We start from the raw sequence: 17,631 nt of genomic DNA on the forward strand, positions 1-17,631 counted from the left end.
GCATGAACCCGGGAGGCGGGTTCATGCCATTCTCCTGCCTCAGCCTCTCCGAGTAGCTGGGACCACAGGCGCCCGCCACCACGCCTGGCTAATTTTTTGTATTTTTAGTAGAGACGGGGTTTCACCGTGGTCTCGATCTCCTGACCTCGTGATTCACCCGCCTCGGCCTCCCAAAGTGCTGGGATTACAAGCGTGAGCCACCGCGCCCGGCCAACAATGGCGTCTTAACTGATCTCCTGGCTTCTTTATCAAATCTGCTGTTCACATACTGCCAGAGTGATTGTTTTTAAAGCATAACTCTGCCATCAATTCCTTATTTAAAATTTTTTAAAGCCTCCCCAGATTCCTTTAGAATTAAGTCCAGATTCTTCTAACTTGGTCCTTTTCCATTTCCATATACCTTTCCAATTTTATTTTCCGTAGTCCCCTTACACTTTACGAGACAGCTTGCATATTTCTCCAAACCTGTCACTCCTCTTTGGCCTTTCATTTATGTTACTTCCTCTCCCTAAATACAGAACCTTTTTCCTCTTCAAATTTCAAAGTCTGTCCTAGTCTAACTCAAAGGACGCCTATATCAGAGCACTCAGGATTCTCCGCTTTTTAAGGCATTTTTCTTTGTTTCATCTCTTCCTTGCCATGTGGCAAACCTATAATGTTATAGACCCTTTGAGGGCACAGGTTATAGTGTATTAATTAAAAAAATCAGAACCACTCATAGTTCCTAGTATAGTGTTCTGGTAATAACACAGCCTATATAAATCTTTGTTGAATTCATTAATCCTCTCATTTAAGTGTGGAAAAAAATGAAACAGTCCAAAGATGAAAATGTCTTCACTGGTAAGGGAGAACAAATACCTGGACTCTATGGCTACGGAGCCTCTACTGGCACATGACAGGTAATTTGCAGCTATCTAAAGGTTATCAGTGGCTCAAGAGTTCTTGCCTCTTTCAGTGGACTTGGTTTATTCTGGAATATTTACTCCGGACACATCTTATCTTGAGAATCTAGGCACATCCTTCCTCCTCCCTGCTTCCCCAGCAGAACGAAGACAGATATCATGAAGCCAAATTTCTTTGGTAGTTTATATGGGGAAGGTAAGAGCCATTTCGCATCCTGTAAGAGCAACTCTCTGATTCTGACCCAGCCTTGAGTCTGAGTCTGTGGAAAAAAATCTTACTTGAGGGATACAGCTAAAGATCCAATAAGTCTCTTGACTGAGCTGTAGTTTGCAATCTTAGAAGAAACCTAATTTCTTCCTAATTAAACTACCCTCAGCTGCTCTGGCCTAGGCATAATTCTTCAGGAGGTTGGTTTCCTTGAAGCAAAGTACATGTGCTTGTGGATATAATTACAGACATTGGGGTGCAGTTTACTAACAGTGGAGGCTAATTGGAATGGCTGCCTCTGCCTCTTGCTTCAAGCAAATGCTCAAGCTCCACTAGATGGCACTGCAGAGTCACCAGTGATGAGCTTTTTCTACTACAGAGGTCCACCATCAGCAGCCACCGTTACGCACAGGTGATGGAGGTCACAGCAACCAATAGGAGCCTGATGTGCTTTATGATGGTGGTGTGATCACCATCTCCTTTAACTTATTTCCCATTCACCAGGAATTTGTGGATGTTGGTAAGTGTCAAAAGGAATTTATTACAACAGGGTAATAATCTTGATCCCCCAAATAGGATCCCACAGTCAGCAGGGGTCTTCACTGGCATTTGCCTCCTTTGAATTCAAGAAAAATATTAGTTGTGCAGGCTTACAAAAGAATTGATAAAGTCAAAACACAATCCCCGGAAGATGAACATTTATTGAGTATATATTTTTTAAAAATCAAAGTTTGGAGACTACTGATCTGAATGAGAATTTAGAATATGTTAATTTCATTTAAATCCCTCAAGTCATAAAGAAATAGAGAGTATCAGAGTTAGAAGCATTACACCGAATACAAGAGGGGAGGAGATAGCCTTTCATTTTCCAACGAACTGGATTAATATCTGTTCTTAGCATCTCCTGGGATCCATTGCTGGAAATCATGAGTTCACCAGGTAATTATGGACACTGGCCAGCCAGCTCTAGCATCCCAAGACTAACCTTGTGCAAGTAGAAAGTCCACAGTTCCTAGATGGCCTTCGGAAGCAGCCATCATCAGGGGAGTGCGGCCCTGCTTGTCTGCCATGTTGACATCAGCTCCATGGGTGAGTAAAAGATCAACAATCTGCAAGTGCAGAGAAACAGGGACCGATTAGCCCAAAGAAGAGCTGCTGAGAAGACACGTGCATACTATCTCTTACTCTGTAGGAATTCCTACTGCTGTATGAGTCATCCATGTATCTTTCCACTTCCCCCTATAAGTACCTGTATAGTCCTAGTACCATGTGATTTAATCTCTAACTCTCTTAGGGACAGCCAAATGAAAAGGATTCAACTCTCAGTGTCTGACCCAGCTACTAAGTAAAAAAGAACTTAACAAAGGTCAAGATGTAGGATTAAACAATCCCATAGTGGAGGTTCCAACATAAATCACTCCTTTATTGCCCTCTAGTGGTTGCAAATCTGCCTGCAGTTAATACTTGGAACTGAACTGAACATAATCAAGTGACTCTGATAACTCTTAAGGGCTGTTTGGCTTCTACAGCCTTTTTTCTATTGAAATACTTCTGAAGATTATTATCAGTGTGCTTTCCTTTCCATCCTGAGTGTATAAATTAACATTTATCCAGAATCCAAACATCTGAAAGGATTGTGTCATTAGAATTTGCATTCGCTGTATTTTCTTTTAGTAAGTCTCAGACATCTGCAAGTAAGTGATAAGCAGAAGTCTGCTGAGAAATGAACCTTCCAAGGAGTCTTTGGATACTGTGAAATGTGAGAAGGAGGTCACTCTATTACCAGGACAAAAGTAGTTAGTCCTTCTATACAATCTGTATCAAGTGATGGTTTTGAATGTTAACTGTTGTATTCTCAATTAACCAGAATATTCATAACAAACGTCCAAGTCCTCAAACCTGATCACTGCTGGGTAACCCAAACTTTACTTGTGATCATTTTGCTCTGTGCATCAGAATTCCTCACCTAGAACTCAGTCCTGCCTGAGGGACTGGAAGCGGTCACCCGGCTTACCTGCCAGTGGCCCTGGCGCACTGTGCTGAATAGTGGCACTGCCCCTCGGCGGTTTGGCTGGGCCACTGCCGCCCCTTGTTCCAAGAGCAAACGGCACACCTCCAGTTTGCCCCTTCCGGCTGCAGCTGTTAGGGCTAAGGGCAGAGAACAAAGATTGAGGATAGGTGGTTCTTGTCCTCTCCAGCGCTCCATGTTAAATGTGACATATCCCTGTGTTTCATTAATGTAATTGCTACTTCTAAGAATAATGATTTTTGCCACCTTTTCCATAAAGAAAAGTTCTAAAGAAAAATAATGAATAAAGACACATTTAAATTGCCTCACAATATTTGGGGACAATAATAATAATAATAAGTCTATTGAAAATTCACCTTTAATCAAACTCACTTGGTTTCATTTTTCCTCACAAGACTGTCTTCTCTGCTTTGGTCTACCTCTCGTTTGGTGCCTCTTCCTAGCTACAAACTTTCTGTTAGTCTACGTGTGGGTGGAATCTAAAGACAAGAGTCTTTGCAGAGATTAAAAGTTTTTTTTAAATTTATTTTTATTTTTATTATTTCTTTTATAATTAGCTGGGAACTACCTCCAGCCAAGCTCTACCCCTGGGCTTTTAAGCCTAGAGAACCAAAGTTAGGAACTGCAGTCCAAGGTCTTGGGCCAGTTTCATTCTTTTTCTTCATTAGTTGATCCAGAAGTTTCTGGTACATTTGCAATCATTTTTTATATAAGGATTAGAATGATTCAAGGTAGCAGTCTTAAAGATGTGAGAAGAGGTATGACATTTTTCCTCTGAATATAAAATAATGAAGTCACAGGTAAAAATAGCTACAGTGAGTTTAAGAGACACATTAGGAAAAAAACAGAAACGTTCTTCTTTTTGTGCCGCTGTCCACTGACAACATGATCTCTGATACAAAGGAGATTTTAAGAACGCCTATTTTGTCCTCAGAGTATCATTTCAACAGTAGAAAGAGGAGTTTGGAGATATGAAGTCTATCTTTTAACAAATATGTATTTGTTTCATTTAACCATGGGATCTCAGGTGTACAAGTCTATTGTTTTAAAAAATGAGGGGTATGGAGGATGGAAACAGAACATGTAGGAGTTATACTTCATTTTATAGAAAGAGGATAAATTTCCAAATTGACTTAAAAAATTGATGTAGTAATCAGCAGGTTCTTCTTTTATTATGGCCTCCTAACTCCAGTAACAAATCAGAAAATGATAATATTTGGCAGGCACAGATACTGCACTTTGCAAACTTTAAAACGTATTCAGAGAAGCAAATAAAATTTACATCAAATGGACATCTGCATTCATTTCCACTTAAGTGCAAATTATGGCATTTTGTCTCTGGACTTGGCCAAATTTATCCACCACTGAGTCATATGCAAAATGAAAACTACCTGTAATTTCTGCAAATATAAACCTTCAAGTAACATCTTCCTTCCTTCTGCAAGGATAAGAAGGACTTATGAAGTAAAATGTGGTAATTTTAGAAGATACATGCACTCTTAAACCAGTTATATCTATGGCTTGTCTTATGTGTATTTTCAATTTTAGTTGGAACTCCTGACATTGGCATTTCTTTTCAGTTCCTTACAGGAGGGCAGTGGCATCTGAGGTGAGGGTCATTTCCAACCCTGAGTGGATGAGCTCATCAGGTGTTAATGGCTATAATTATTTACTGGACAAAGAAGTTTTATCTCTTGTTTTTTAAATATAAGTGATGTTCCCTCTTTATCAAGTCCATATTTCTAATAGGTTAGAAAACAAATTGTGAGTTCTATATATGGGTCAGAACACAAGAGTAGTTTAATAATTTGACTGGATAGGCACTTATTAGGAACCATAAGAATTATCTCAGTGCATATAACAAACCATTTGGAAAATTTCTAACCCACATTCTGAACCCGTTTAGTTACTAGGTTGATAAGGTTGCAGCAAACCTCTGTATGTGAGGGGGCCAAATACATTATTTTTCACGAAAGAACTTACAGCATCCTAGAGAAAATATACACAGTATTTCAGAATCAAGCCTCTCACTAATGATGCCAGTTCACAGAACACATCTGAATATTCACAACCAGTGCCCATCTGGAAAGCCATACTGTCCAGTCTGACAATTCTATTGCTCTGGCTGCCCCATTTCTCCCCACTGGATAACACATTTATATATGAGGGAATGTTCCATTTGGCCTTTCCCTTGTTGTATCATCTCTGTTGTTTAGGTTATGATGTCATCTGGCAGCAACCTTCAGCAGATAGTTGGACGTGGTTATTAACACAGCTGGCCAATTTCATCTCAGAACAACACAACTATGTAAAATGGAATCTGGGCTTTTCAAAATCCAAGAGCAAGGAGTTGTATGGCTGGATTTTATATGAGATTTATCAAAAACTGTTAAAACTTTCTAAAAGAAAGGAGATGAAGGTAAAGCCAATTCTATAAAACACCAAACTGCAAACAGAGCAGTTAGGAGCCAACTTTCTTCCTAAAAGAGCAGTAACAGAATTTGTTCCCTGGTTTGTCAGCATCTGACGAGATGATTTGACAGAAATGGTCTTTTTTCAACGGGACACATCTAAGGAGTTGGAAGAGGCAGACAGGATGTAGCTCAGAGTTGGGGAAACGGCCAGAGTCTGCCTGGATGGGATGCTGACACTAAAGAGAATGCAGAGATGCACATGACTCTTTCATCTACTTTCAACCTTGGAAGAGTCCAGCACAGACAGGTCATGTAAGATCAAGGGGTGGGGGAGGAGGGGGAAGTGGCTGGGGAGAAATAAACTGATCACTGCTATTCAAAATAACATTAATAAAACATTTATTGAGCTATATGTCAGACACTGCTCTCAAAGAACTCATGGTTGAGTAAGGAAACAGACGAATATGTTAATATAGAGTGTGATATGCACAATGGAGATATGTCCTTGGTATGAGGGAGGGCACAGAGGAAGAGGTTTCTGAGATGGCCTCCAGGTAGAGATGATAATGTGAGTTAGATGCTGAAAGATGAACAGGAGATTTATGAAGTTGTGGGGTGGGCCAAGGGAGAGCATGAATAAAGGCACTGAGGAGAAAACAACATGTTTACTGTTATTGGAGTTACTGGAGAAGACAGGCAATATATGAGGCTGGAGATTACTACTGGTCTTTTTATGCTACATTAAAGGACTTAATCCTACAAGTAGTAAATGAATGTCAGAAAGCAGGAAAGTGACACAAACAGACTATGGCTTAAAAAGATCACTTTGGCTGAAGTCTGAGAGATGTATCACAAAAGGGTGAGGCTAGAGGCAGAAGCTCAATTAGGAGGTAGCTGCAATAATCTAGGCAAAAGACGATGAGGGCAGGAATTAAAGGAATCTAGTAAGTTTATTTTGTAAACTCTGGTTTCTTTTTGGGGCCATGTATTTTCAGGGTTGGCCTCCAGAGTTGCTAGAAGCTCTCAGTGCTGGTCCTGGTCTTTGCCCACAACACAAGGGAGAGGAGGGTGTGGTGAACAATCTTGTCACCTTGTTTGCTTTTCTTCTGTGGTGTTCCATAAGAAGTCTGTGAAAACTCTATGGGATGGGAGGGGGTCAGCAGATAGTGAAAGCTGGATGTAAGATGATGACATCTGGAAAGATAAAGAGGCTGCAAATGGAAGATGAAAGCAACCAGGATGCTCTAGTGATCTGCCTTCAGAAAATCTAATATGTAAAAATCACATCCCAATTAATATTCTAAGATTCACTTTCTCCCTCTACATTTTAACATCTCTGAAATTGGAATGCATCTTACAATTAATGTGATAATAAAGAATCGTGTCAGTATAGTTGGAAGAAATTGTTTGTTTTTGTAGTGGCACATAAAATGATGGCTACATAGTTTCTTAAAGTTAATGGTGTCTTAGATTTGATAGAGTAAGTGATACATATTATGGGAAATATCATGACCATTGTATTTTCCTTAGGTTAAAAATTGTCACTTAGGTCCTGGTTGCAGATATGAGCCCCCACCAACTAGCTTTGGGTCACAGACTACTTTTATCTGTGAAAATACGTATAAGATTTTGTCAAGGGAGGAAGCATCATTATTCAATAGGTCATTATAAAATTTAAACGATCATGTGCTATAAGTTAGAAAGGCACATGTATGTTTAATAAACATCACTGTAGATAGAACAGTAAATCAAAGTCCATTCTATACTAGTGATGAGTTGTAGGGTCACTGTCACATAATAAACATTATTTTCCAGAATTTTTTCTGAAATAAAATAATTTTTCATGGATATAGAAATTGCATTACAGCCAGGCACAGTGGCTCACGCCTGTAACCCTAGCACTTTGGGAGGCTGAGGTGGGGAGATCACCTGAGGTCAAGGGTTCGAGACCAGCCTGGCCAACATGGCGAAACCCCATCTTTACTAAAAATACAAAAAAAAAAAAATTAGTCAGGTGTGGTGGTGCACGCCTGTAATCCCAGCTACTCGGGAGGCTGAGGCAGGAGAATCACTTGAACCCAGGAGGCAGATGTTGCAGTGAGCCGAGATTGTGTCACTGCACTCCAGCCTGGGCGACAGAGTGAGACTTCGTCTCAAAAAAAAGACAAAAAAAAAGAAATCGTATTACAAATAAATTTCATCTTAACTCATGTTTAAGTAGCTCTTTATGTTTATAATATTATAATTATATTGCATATATGCATAAGTCAAACACAACACAATTCTGATTACAAGCAAACACATGAAGTTTTGATTTTTTAAAATCTTGAGATATGGTACATATGTACAAAATTCACTGTAAAAATTTATTGTATACTTTAAGGAATGAAATATTTAAAAAATCCTGAGGCCATGAAATTTTATCTAATAAGAAATTCACGTCAACAAAAATAAGTCCTCCATTTAATTCATGCCCTTCTTGAACATTTTAAAGGGTATCTTTCAAGTACACCATTAGAATGTGTTTGATATTCATTGCTATGACTATTGGTCTTGTAATTTCTATTCATTATCACCATGGGGACATGACTCTTTTTGCTGCTGTCAGTGGTTACACCGCCATGCCCTTGGCAACAAAGGGTCTGCTGGAGATGTGGCAACACTGTGTTGGAGAAGGCTGTGCTGATAGAAACACACCAACATGTCCCTCCTGCAGCTCTAGGTCCCACACATATGCATACTCCAGAGTGGCTGATGTCCTGCCCAGTTCCTTCCCCTCAGCCTGTCCTCTGGCTTCCCTCAGAGTGGGGCTCCAGAGACAGCAGCTGTTTCCAGCTGTACACTTTTCTTTAATCTGTCATGGACTCTTAAGCTGCAGCTGCCAGGCATCTGCTCCCTTTGGATCTTACAAAAGGAGGGATTATTCGAGAAGCAAATTCCTGAGTTTTGGACCATTCCACATGATGTTAAAGAAGTCAGGAAATGTGTGTAAGACTTTGTCACGAGAAGAAATGCCACAATAGGTCTTTATAAATTTTAAATGAGTTCAAGAACCTCTTATTTTTAATAACACTCTTATCCTAACCCAAATGCATACTTCTTGTTTAGTAAAATATTCTCCCTAAATTGGCCATCTCAATATTGGTCTACTTCTCCTGGAAAATATGACACATATCTGGGGTTACTCTATAGTTTTCATTGCCCTGGTTTCATAAAAACACATCCAAGGTTACTAATGTTTCTCCAGATGCTGCAGTTGAGACTTGGAGGGAAGATAACAATCATTTCCTGCAAAGGCCACAAGGAAGAGGCTTCTGTTTGCATTGTAAGTACCGAATGATACAGAAACTGATTTGCTACAGACCAACAGGAACTGCATGAGGCTGGGCCCTCATTGTGCATCCAGATAGCAACTTTACTCAAAATGTATTGGATTGTGTCAGATACCAGGCTACCACAGTAACATTTGGTTAAGCCAGAGGTGCGGGTGAAAATTTAACATCCCGGTTAACAAATGCAAGGGGAAAGAGTTATTGTGATGGGAGAAATATTTATTCCTAACTACTACAAGGATCACATAAAAAGGAGACAGGCCACAATTATTTTCTGCTCTGGTTTGGCACATTGTAAGGTAACTTTCAGTCTTCTAAAAATATTTGGAAACGAGAGGGAAAAACTTTTGTTTGAAAGAAGACTCTGGTGCAAAGAGTATGGAGAATTCACAGGGAAAGAGGATTGAAAGAGGAAAATTGCTTGACTGTTTAGTTTGGCTGAATCAGTCTCCATTACAAAAGCCTGAGACAGAAGACTGCCAAATGTATGCCAGGGAAAAAAAAAGGGGGCAAGATTCGAGAGTCCACACAAACACAACACATTCTTGAGGGCAACGTCCATGAGAGGTACCTGTCTCTCCCCAGAGACTGTCAAAGCTGTTGATCTGTGCTCGCTCTACTTCCTCTTCATCTTTTTCTGGAAGATCAAGTAGGTAGGAGACAATCTGAAACAAGAAGTTGTGTCAGCTCAAACTTCAGGTGGAAAACTATGCTATTGACACTAGCCTGTGAGGTCTGGAAGATGCTTGGATGATCCAAGTATCACTAAATCTCTTGCACACAAAAGGAATCAGAATTGACTGTCCTAATAAAGAAACCCACAGCTTCCATGATGAGCATTTGTCTTATCAGGTATGGTTTACACATTTCTCCAGAATGCAATTCACTTATATAGCATGTGATTTTTTAAAAAAATTACATATTCTTCATATTTAAGTTAAAGAAGCAATCCTTCCTCCTCCCTATAAAAAAGCCATAGAAAATAAATATGAGAAAACTGAGGGCCTGTTTTTCTTTCTTTCTTTTTTTTTTTTGAGACAGGGTCTCGTTCTGTCACCCAGACTGGAGTGCAGTAATGTGTTCATGACTCACTGCAGTCTTGACCTCCCAGGCTCAACCAATCTTTGCACTTCAGCCGCCGGATTAGCTGGGACTACAGGCATGCACCACCACACCTGGCTAATTAAAAAAGTTTTTTTTTTTGTTTTTTTTTTTTTTTTTCAGAGATGGGGGTCTTGCCATGTTGTCCAGGGTGGTCTTGAACTCCTGGCGTCAAGTGATTCTCCTGCCTTGGTCTCCCAAAGTGCTGGGATTACAGGTGTGAGCCACTGCACCTGGCCCTGTATTTCCTCAGAGTAAAGTGATTATCTTCCTTTTTCCTCTCAGATGTATAAGGACTGTTCTGGAACTAGTAAAGGGAGAAAAATCTCTAAACACAACGAAAAGTGACAGTTCTGTTTCTGGGAATTTGACTGAACAGGGTTAAAAAACTTCCCATAGATGATACAAATTTAATATTACTTAACACTCCCTTGGTGACATGTCAGCTCAGTTGATATGGTAGCTGTTTTGATGATTATCCCATGCTTGCACTGGCCCATGTAAGCTGACTGTTAAATTCTCAGAAATTCTGAAAGCCAGTTGTTTATTAGAAATCAAATAGCAATTAAATAAACATTAAAAACAAAGGTTAAAGAATACTCAAATCTCGCAACTTCCTATTATTTAACTATATCTTACTATTATCTATGCTGTTGAGGTTAATTTAGATTGATTGTGCATGTCTGCATGGTGGGAATATTACACCACAATGTGCTACTGTGCATCTTCTCTCATCTTTGTTTCAGTGATGTCACATTGGTAGCTTGAAATTGGCTATGATGGGAGTATTTACACCCTTGAAACTGGCAAACACTATAAATCAGGGCTTCATTTAGTGCTAAAGCTGAAAGGGGATTCAGTTCAATAAATATAGTTCGTATGTGGATGAGAAGTAGTTTACTACAGTAGATCACATATCAGGTTTAACGGCAATACAGTTATTGAGAAAAGAGCAAACTGGGATGCAGCTCCATTTGTCAAACTTTGGTTATAAGTTACAACCACAGGTTAGATACAAATTTGGCAAAAATAAACAAAAGCATTCAATTAAGAGTATTATATAGTTCATTATTATTTGTAAGTTGTGTGCAACATATTCTTTTTGTTTGTTTGTTTTGAGATGGAGTTCGCTCTTGTCGCCCAGGCTGGAGTACAATGGCATGATCTCAGCTCACTGCAACCTCCGCCTCCTGGGTTCAGGTAATTCTCCTGTCTCAGCCTCCCGAGTAGCTGGGATTACAGGTGCCTACTGTAATCGTGCCACGTCCGACTAATTTTTGTATTTTTAGTACAGATGGCGTTTCACTACGTTGGCCAGGTTGGTCTCAAACTTCTGACCTCAGGTGATCTGCCTGCCTTGGCCTCCCAAAGTGCTGGGATTACAGGCATGAGCCACCGCGCCCAGCCTTTTTTTTTTTTTTAATTATTTCAACTTTTATTGTAGATTCAAGGGCAGTGAATGTACAGGTTTGTTTCATGGTGTACTGGATGATGCCGAGGTTTGGGACACAAATGTTCCCATCACCCGGTAGTGAGGATAACAACAGTTTTTCAACCCTTTCCCCTTCCTCTCCCCTCCCAGTAGTCCCCAGTGTCTACTGTTGCCTCTTTATGTCCATGAGTACTCAATGTTTAGCTCCCATTTATCAATGAGAACATGTGGTATTTGGTTTTCTGTTCCTGTATTAATTCACTTAGGATATTGGCCTTCAGTTGCATCCATGTTGCTGCAAAGGACATGATTTTGTTCTTTTTATGGCTGTGTACTATTCCATGGAAACACATTCTGTCAGTAAAATTTATAAAAAACGTATGCACACACACACAAACACACACCCCTGTTCCACCCCACACCCCTCTTCAGGGTTGGCTGTTAAACATTTCCTAGCACACTACCAATTCCCTACATTTGCCACTATTATTGTTACTATCATTAATAAATAAACTGTATAATGTTTAACAGTTTACCAAGCATCCCTTATAACAGCCTTGTATAAAGGAGTTTATTAGCTTCACTTTACTGATGGGAAACTAAACTTCTAAGAGATTAGGTAAATTGTTCAAGGGCTAGAGTTAAGGAGTAGCAAGGCTGGGACTCAAACCTGGTCCTTCTGAGATTCTAAATGTTATGCTGTTCCTGTGCCACATTATCTAACCATGTGACTACACCTCAGTAATTCATCTCTTTGAGCCTTGGTGCCACTGTCTGTTAAACAGGGAGGAAAACATGGAGAATAATTAGATACTTTCCATGGTCCTTTCCAACTCGCACCTTTCTATACCTATAATTTGAGGGACCTTGGCATTTGAGTAAAGTGCTTCATGGAGTTTAATCTCCTTATTATTCAGAGCAGCAATCACGAATTCACATTAATTTAGCTGGCAATTTTGTCTTCGTGCAATCTTTTCTCCTGGTTTCCTGGGTCCTTCAATATGTAGCTTGAAAAAACAATCCAACTGCCTACTTCTTACCTCAGTATAACCCATGCTGGCTGCAGCAATGAGGGCCTGTTGGATGGCATGGCTCTTCTTAAATACTCCTTGCTGCTGACCGGCCATCGTCCAGTCACACTGAATCAAAAACTTGACAACCTCCAGATGACCTCGGAGTGCAGCATGAACCAAAGCACACTGCCCGTTCTTATCCAAATGATCCACCTAAGAGGAGAGGACAGGAGATCTGTGTGAACACACACTTGTGGCTGAGCTCGCAATCTAGTCACATCTGCCACTGCACAAGCCTAGACTACTAAGAATCATCCTTTCCACTCCTGGAACCAATCTCTGAGCAAATTCAGGAGACTCTGCTTAGCTTAGATTATTACTGAGCTACAACTATGCTAAATGTCCCTCTGGGAAGAACTTCTTTTCCTCAGAAAAGGTCAGACTTTTGTTTTTGCATTCCAAGAAAAACAAAAACCAAAATTCTCAGTTTGAGCTTTGTCTTCCTGAGGTAAATTCTTCTTTGTCTCCTCAAATAGTTCTTTTTAGACCAAGATTTGAGAAACTGGTAGCTCTGCTGGCATAAAAAAAATTATCTTTGAAATCAAAAAAGGGAAGAAAAACTTTATGAAGCTACAATTTTTTGGCCTTCCAAAGAAGCAAAACATCTTACATCATGAATCATTTGACCACCCAACTTTGGCAAAGTCTGCTTCTCTCTTCCAGCAGGAGGGAAGACTCTCAAAGATCTGCCCCAAATGGCTAGAGGCACTTCTGGCTGATTGCATCAATAGCAGTCTTTATAATTTCAGTGTTGGTTACAAGTTTAGGCTGAAAGAAGACCCTGATCAAGATTGATTTACCAGAAGGGCCTTCGTTTCAACAGATGAGTAGCCTTTCATTAGATGAGTAGCCTTTTCTGGTAGGTAGGTGGTACTTGTCCTGTGGTAGTTAGATCAGTTGAAAATATAAGTTCTGTTTCTGGCTTTCCTACTGACTTCAGTTCCACCCAGCCATCCACATAGTGAATATTTACTGAATACAGAGTATGTGGCAAAGTACCACTTAGGTGAATAAGACAGTAATATATAGGTTCTGCTCTCAAGTACTCTCCAACAAGGTAGGGGAGATGTGACCAATGTGACAAGAGCCTGTCCAACAAAGGAGTATACAATAAATTTAAAGGAAAGTAAAAGTGAAATAACATTTCAGAGGAAGGAAAGATTAATTTCTGGCTAGAATCAGGAACAGATTCAGACAGAAAGGTCTATCTTGACTGGCTGAGATGGAAAATGATTAATGTATTCTACTTTTTGTAAGAGTAGGGCACATGAAAGGGAAGCTTAAACTCTAAGGCTGAAAAGGTCTTTTGGGACAGAGCATGGATATTTCTGAATGCCAGGCTAAGTGGTCTGAATTGTAACCAATAGGCAGTGAAGTCATTGAGTGTTTTCATGCTCAGAACTGTATTTTCAAAAAGTAAGCGAATGGATAAAAGAAACCATGGCTCCTTGGAGAAATGGTTGATTCCAGGACTGGGGTAAGAGATGAGACTAGAACATCTTGTGGTGTCAGAAAGTCAGAAAATGCTAAAAAATTAATAAAGGGAAGTTGAAAGGACATAGGAATCAGTTTGAAGGAGTTCCCAATGGCCAAATCTGGGGCAATGTGAACAATGAAAATGAATAATAATGGTAATGGATTTCAGGCTATGGAATAAAATATCCATGACTTCATAGTAATATCAATAAATACTTGAATAAATACATGGGGGAGAAAGGATCGCTTTCCCTTTCAGTAACATTTCAATTAATAAATGTTGAGGGAATGATGGAAGTAGAAAATCACTGTCAGGCAAACATCAAAGCAATAATTATTGCAGTGGCTGGGCATGGTGGCTCATGCCTGTAATCCCAGCACTTTGGGAGGCCGAGGCGGGTGGATCACCTGAGGTCACGAGTTCGAGACCAGCCTGACCAACATGGTGAAACCCCATCTCTACTAACAAATACAAAAATTAGCTGGGTGTGGTGGTGGGTGCCTGTAATGCCAGCTACTCCGGAGGGTGAGGCAGGAGAATCACTTGAACCTGGGAGGCGGAGATTGCAGTGAGCTGAGATCATGCCATTGCACTCCAGCCTGGGCAACAAGAGTGAAACTCCTCTCAAAAATAATAATAATAATAATAATTACTGCAGCAAGAATCACTGATGGATCCTAATATTAGTGAATAAAAGTATGACAAGAACCAGGATGTCTATCTTTCTAGTCTCAAAACCATAACCCTAAAAGATATTTCTTAATTATAAAAGGAAAAACAGTAACTTCAGAGCTGAGAAACCTGGAAGACACTATCTTAGATGCCTGTTGGGGGTCAATGTCCTCTTAACTCTGGAGTAGGGGTTAAGCTAGAGAGATAAAATGCTCAGAAGAATCCAGCGAAGAAAAAGACTTCTGAAATAATGAAGATTATTCCGTATCGGAGGCCTTTTTGGACAGGTATTGTGTGGTGGCCTTGGTACGTACTTTCTCGGACAATGTCGTGTCATCACTGATATATGATCAGTGTGTTGGTTAGCAGGTCTAGGGTAGCCAAGTGACTGAAGTTAACACCACCTGTAATAAGACCTATCAACAGCAGGGACTTCTAGTGCTGCATTTTTATAAGGGTACAGCATTGCTTACGTGGTATTCTTGCCAAAAATATATACACTCAATCTCACAGTGAGAAAACATTAGATAAACTAAAATTGAAAAACATTCTACAGAACAACTGGCTGGTATTCTTCAAAACTGTTAAGCTCATAAAAGATGAACAAAGACTGAGAAACTCTCACAGGTTGGAGGAGCCTAAGGAGGCACAACACTAAATGTAATGTGGGATCCTGACCTGGATTCTCTAATGCAAAAAAGATTATCAGTGGGACAGTTGGACAAACTTCAGTGAGGTCTGTAGATTAGTTAATAGTATTATCACCAAATTACTTTCCTGGTTTTGATAATAAGACTACCATTACTTAGGCTGTTAACATTAGGAGAAGCTGAATGGAGGATATACAGAAACTCTATGCATTTTTTTTGCCTACAAGAGAATTATTTTATTTGCTTTTATTATTTTAAATTGACACATAGTAATTGTACATATTTATGGGGTACAGTGTGATATTTTGATACATGTATGCAATGTGTAATGATCAAATTAGGGCAATTAGCATACACATCACCTCAAACGTGTATCATTTCTTTGTGTTGGGTCTCCGCACTATATGGGGTACAGTGTGATATTTTGATACATGTATGCAATGTGTAATGATCAAATTAGGGCAATTAGCATACACATCACCTCAAACGTGTATCATTTCTTTGTGTTGGGTCTCCGCACTATTTTCGCAATATCTTTGAAAGTCTAAAATTACTTCAAAATAAAAGTTCTACAAAAGCTAAGGGGACGGTGTGTAATAGTTGAGATGAGAATCTGAAAAAGGGGTTTGTTACATAAGAAGACTCCAAGAATAATTCAGGAGGATAGTGGCAGTTGGGGTGGACACCAAGGAGTAGCTTCTCAAGCTCTTTTGAGGATAACATTGAAAAGTACTGGCCACTAAATGAATTAGGAAGGGCAAAGGAGGGAAAGATGTCAATGACTCCCTAGTTCTGAGAAAAACGGAGGCTACATTAGCAGACTTTGAAAATCCAGAAAGAGGAGGGTAAAGATGAGTGATTTTAGAAAGCTGGATCTGAGGAACTAACTAGTCAGGGATCTGAACATGCCTGCCAAGGAAGTAGTTACAAATGTGAAACTACAGCTCAAAAACATTTTCAGAAATTAGCAATTTGGGGTTAAGAGTCACCAAAATATAGGTAGGAGAACTAGAACCCAGTCGGGTTTGACGCCAAAGCCTATGACTTTAATGCTGAAGCCATGGCGAGTATGAGGATGGAAGGAAGACCAGAGGATCTTAGTGAACGGTTCTAGCAGAAGAAGAAGAGAGGGGCAGCCAGAGAAGTGGGAAATGACATTAAAAGTTTACTACTGGCCGAGCGCGGTGGCTCATGCCTGTAATCCCAGCACTTTGGGAGGCCAAGGTGGGTGGATCACCTGAGGTCAGGAGTTCAAGACCAGCCTGGCCAACATGGTGAAACCCCATCTCTACTAAAAATACAAAAATTAGCCAGGTGTCGTGGTGTGCACCTGTGATCCCAGCTACTCGGGAGGCAGAGGCTGCAGTGAGCCAAGAATGTGCCACTGCACTCCAGCCTAGGCATTTAGAGCCAGGCTCTGTCTAAAAAAGTTTATTATTGCTAATACTACGGAGGGGCTCACAGAGGTGAGGAATGAGACAAAGCTGCTTTATTTGGTGACTGGCAGTCATCAGTGACTTTTAAAAGAGTAGCTTGGTAGAATGTAGGGAGGTTGCGTTATTTTCTTTTTCACAGATACTATTTATTAGGCACTATATAAGATTAAAAAAGACTTTAACACCTCTTTTAAAAAAAGGCTTTATCTCTTTCAATGCTTACACTGACTCTTTTAACACCCTTTTTATAGATGAAAAGTGCGATTGAGAGAGGTTAAGTGACTTGTTCAAGTCCTCGTATAAACTAAGTATGGACACAGGATTTGACCCAGTTGTGTTTGATCCTAAAGCTTATCATTTTAATGAATTGCCTCCTCTCTCATTCATGGAAGCCAGAATGCAAGTGGTTAAGGAGTAATAAGGAGGTGAATGTAGCCAGTATAGAGGACTCTTAGGACAGGTTTGGTAGAGCTGAAAGGGAAGAGATGGGATGTTGCTTCTGGTTAGCAAGGGAGAGGAACATTTCTTTTTTAGGTTAGGTAGGTTCTACATTCATAGGCTTGTAGAAACTGAGAAAAAAGGTAGTGTGAATTTAGAAAAGAATGAAATAACGTGAGAGAATGAGCAACACCGTGGGTTAAGAGTGCAGAGGTGGAGACAATTGCTCTGTAAAGGAAGGTAAGTACTTCCTTCTTTAAGGCAAAGTAGAGGTGAGCATAGGTAAGAACTGATAAGAGTTTTGAGATACAGGCACCTTGAGATGAGCTTGATCACAGTGATGAAGGGCAGAAGAGGCATGATAGGATCTTGAAAGAAGTATATATGAGTTACATTTCTGCTCTGGGGAAAACAATGAAAGATGAAGAAAAGGATGGCTTGGCAGTGTAAGGGCTGAGCAGCAGGAA

At 40.0% G+C, this 17,631-nt stretch overlaps 1 protein-coding gene across 9 annotated transcripts in view; it reads right to left on the reverse strand.

Moving 5' to 3' along the window:
• TANC2 (tetratricopeptide repeat, ankyrin repeat and coiled-coil containing 2) overlaps window positions 1-17,631 on the reverse strand; it is a 486,082-nt gene that overhangs the window by 19,575 nt on the left and 448,876 nt on the right. For all 9 annotated transcript variants that reach the window (XM_058432006.1, XM_058432005.1, XM_032138883.2 and 6 more), the window contains 4 exons: window positions 12,459-12,644; window positions 9,457-9,550; window positions 3,125-3,258; window positions 2,096-2,219 (listed from right to left, as the gene is read on the reverse strand). In XM_058432006.1, the coding sequence (XP_058287989.1) occupies window positions 2,096-2,219; window positions 3,125-3,258; window positions 9,457-9,550; window positions 12,459-12,644 (538 nt within the window). The remainder of the gene's footprint in view (window positions 1-2,095; window positions 2,220-3,124; window positions 3,259-9,456; window positions 9,551-12,458; window positions 12,645-17,631) is intronic.

The sequence above is a fragment of the Hylobates moloch genome, unplaced genomic scaffold (assembly GCF_009828535.3).
Source record: "Hylobates moloch isolate HMO894 unplaced genomic scaffold, HMol_V3 SCAFFOLD_19, whole genome shotgun sequence".
NCBI lineage: Eukaryota > Metazoa > Chordata > Mammalia > Primates > Hylobatidae > Hylobates > Hylobates moloch.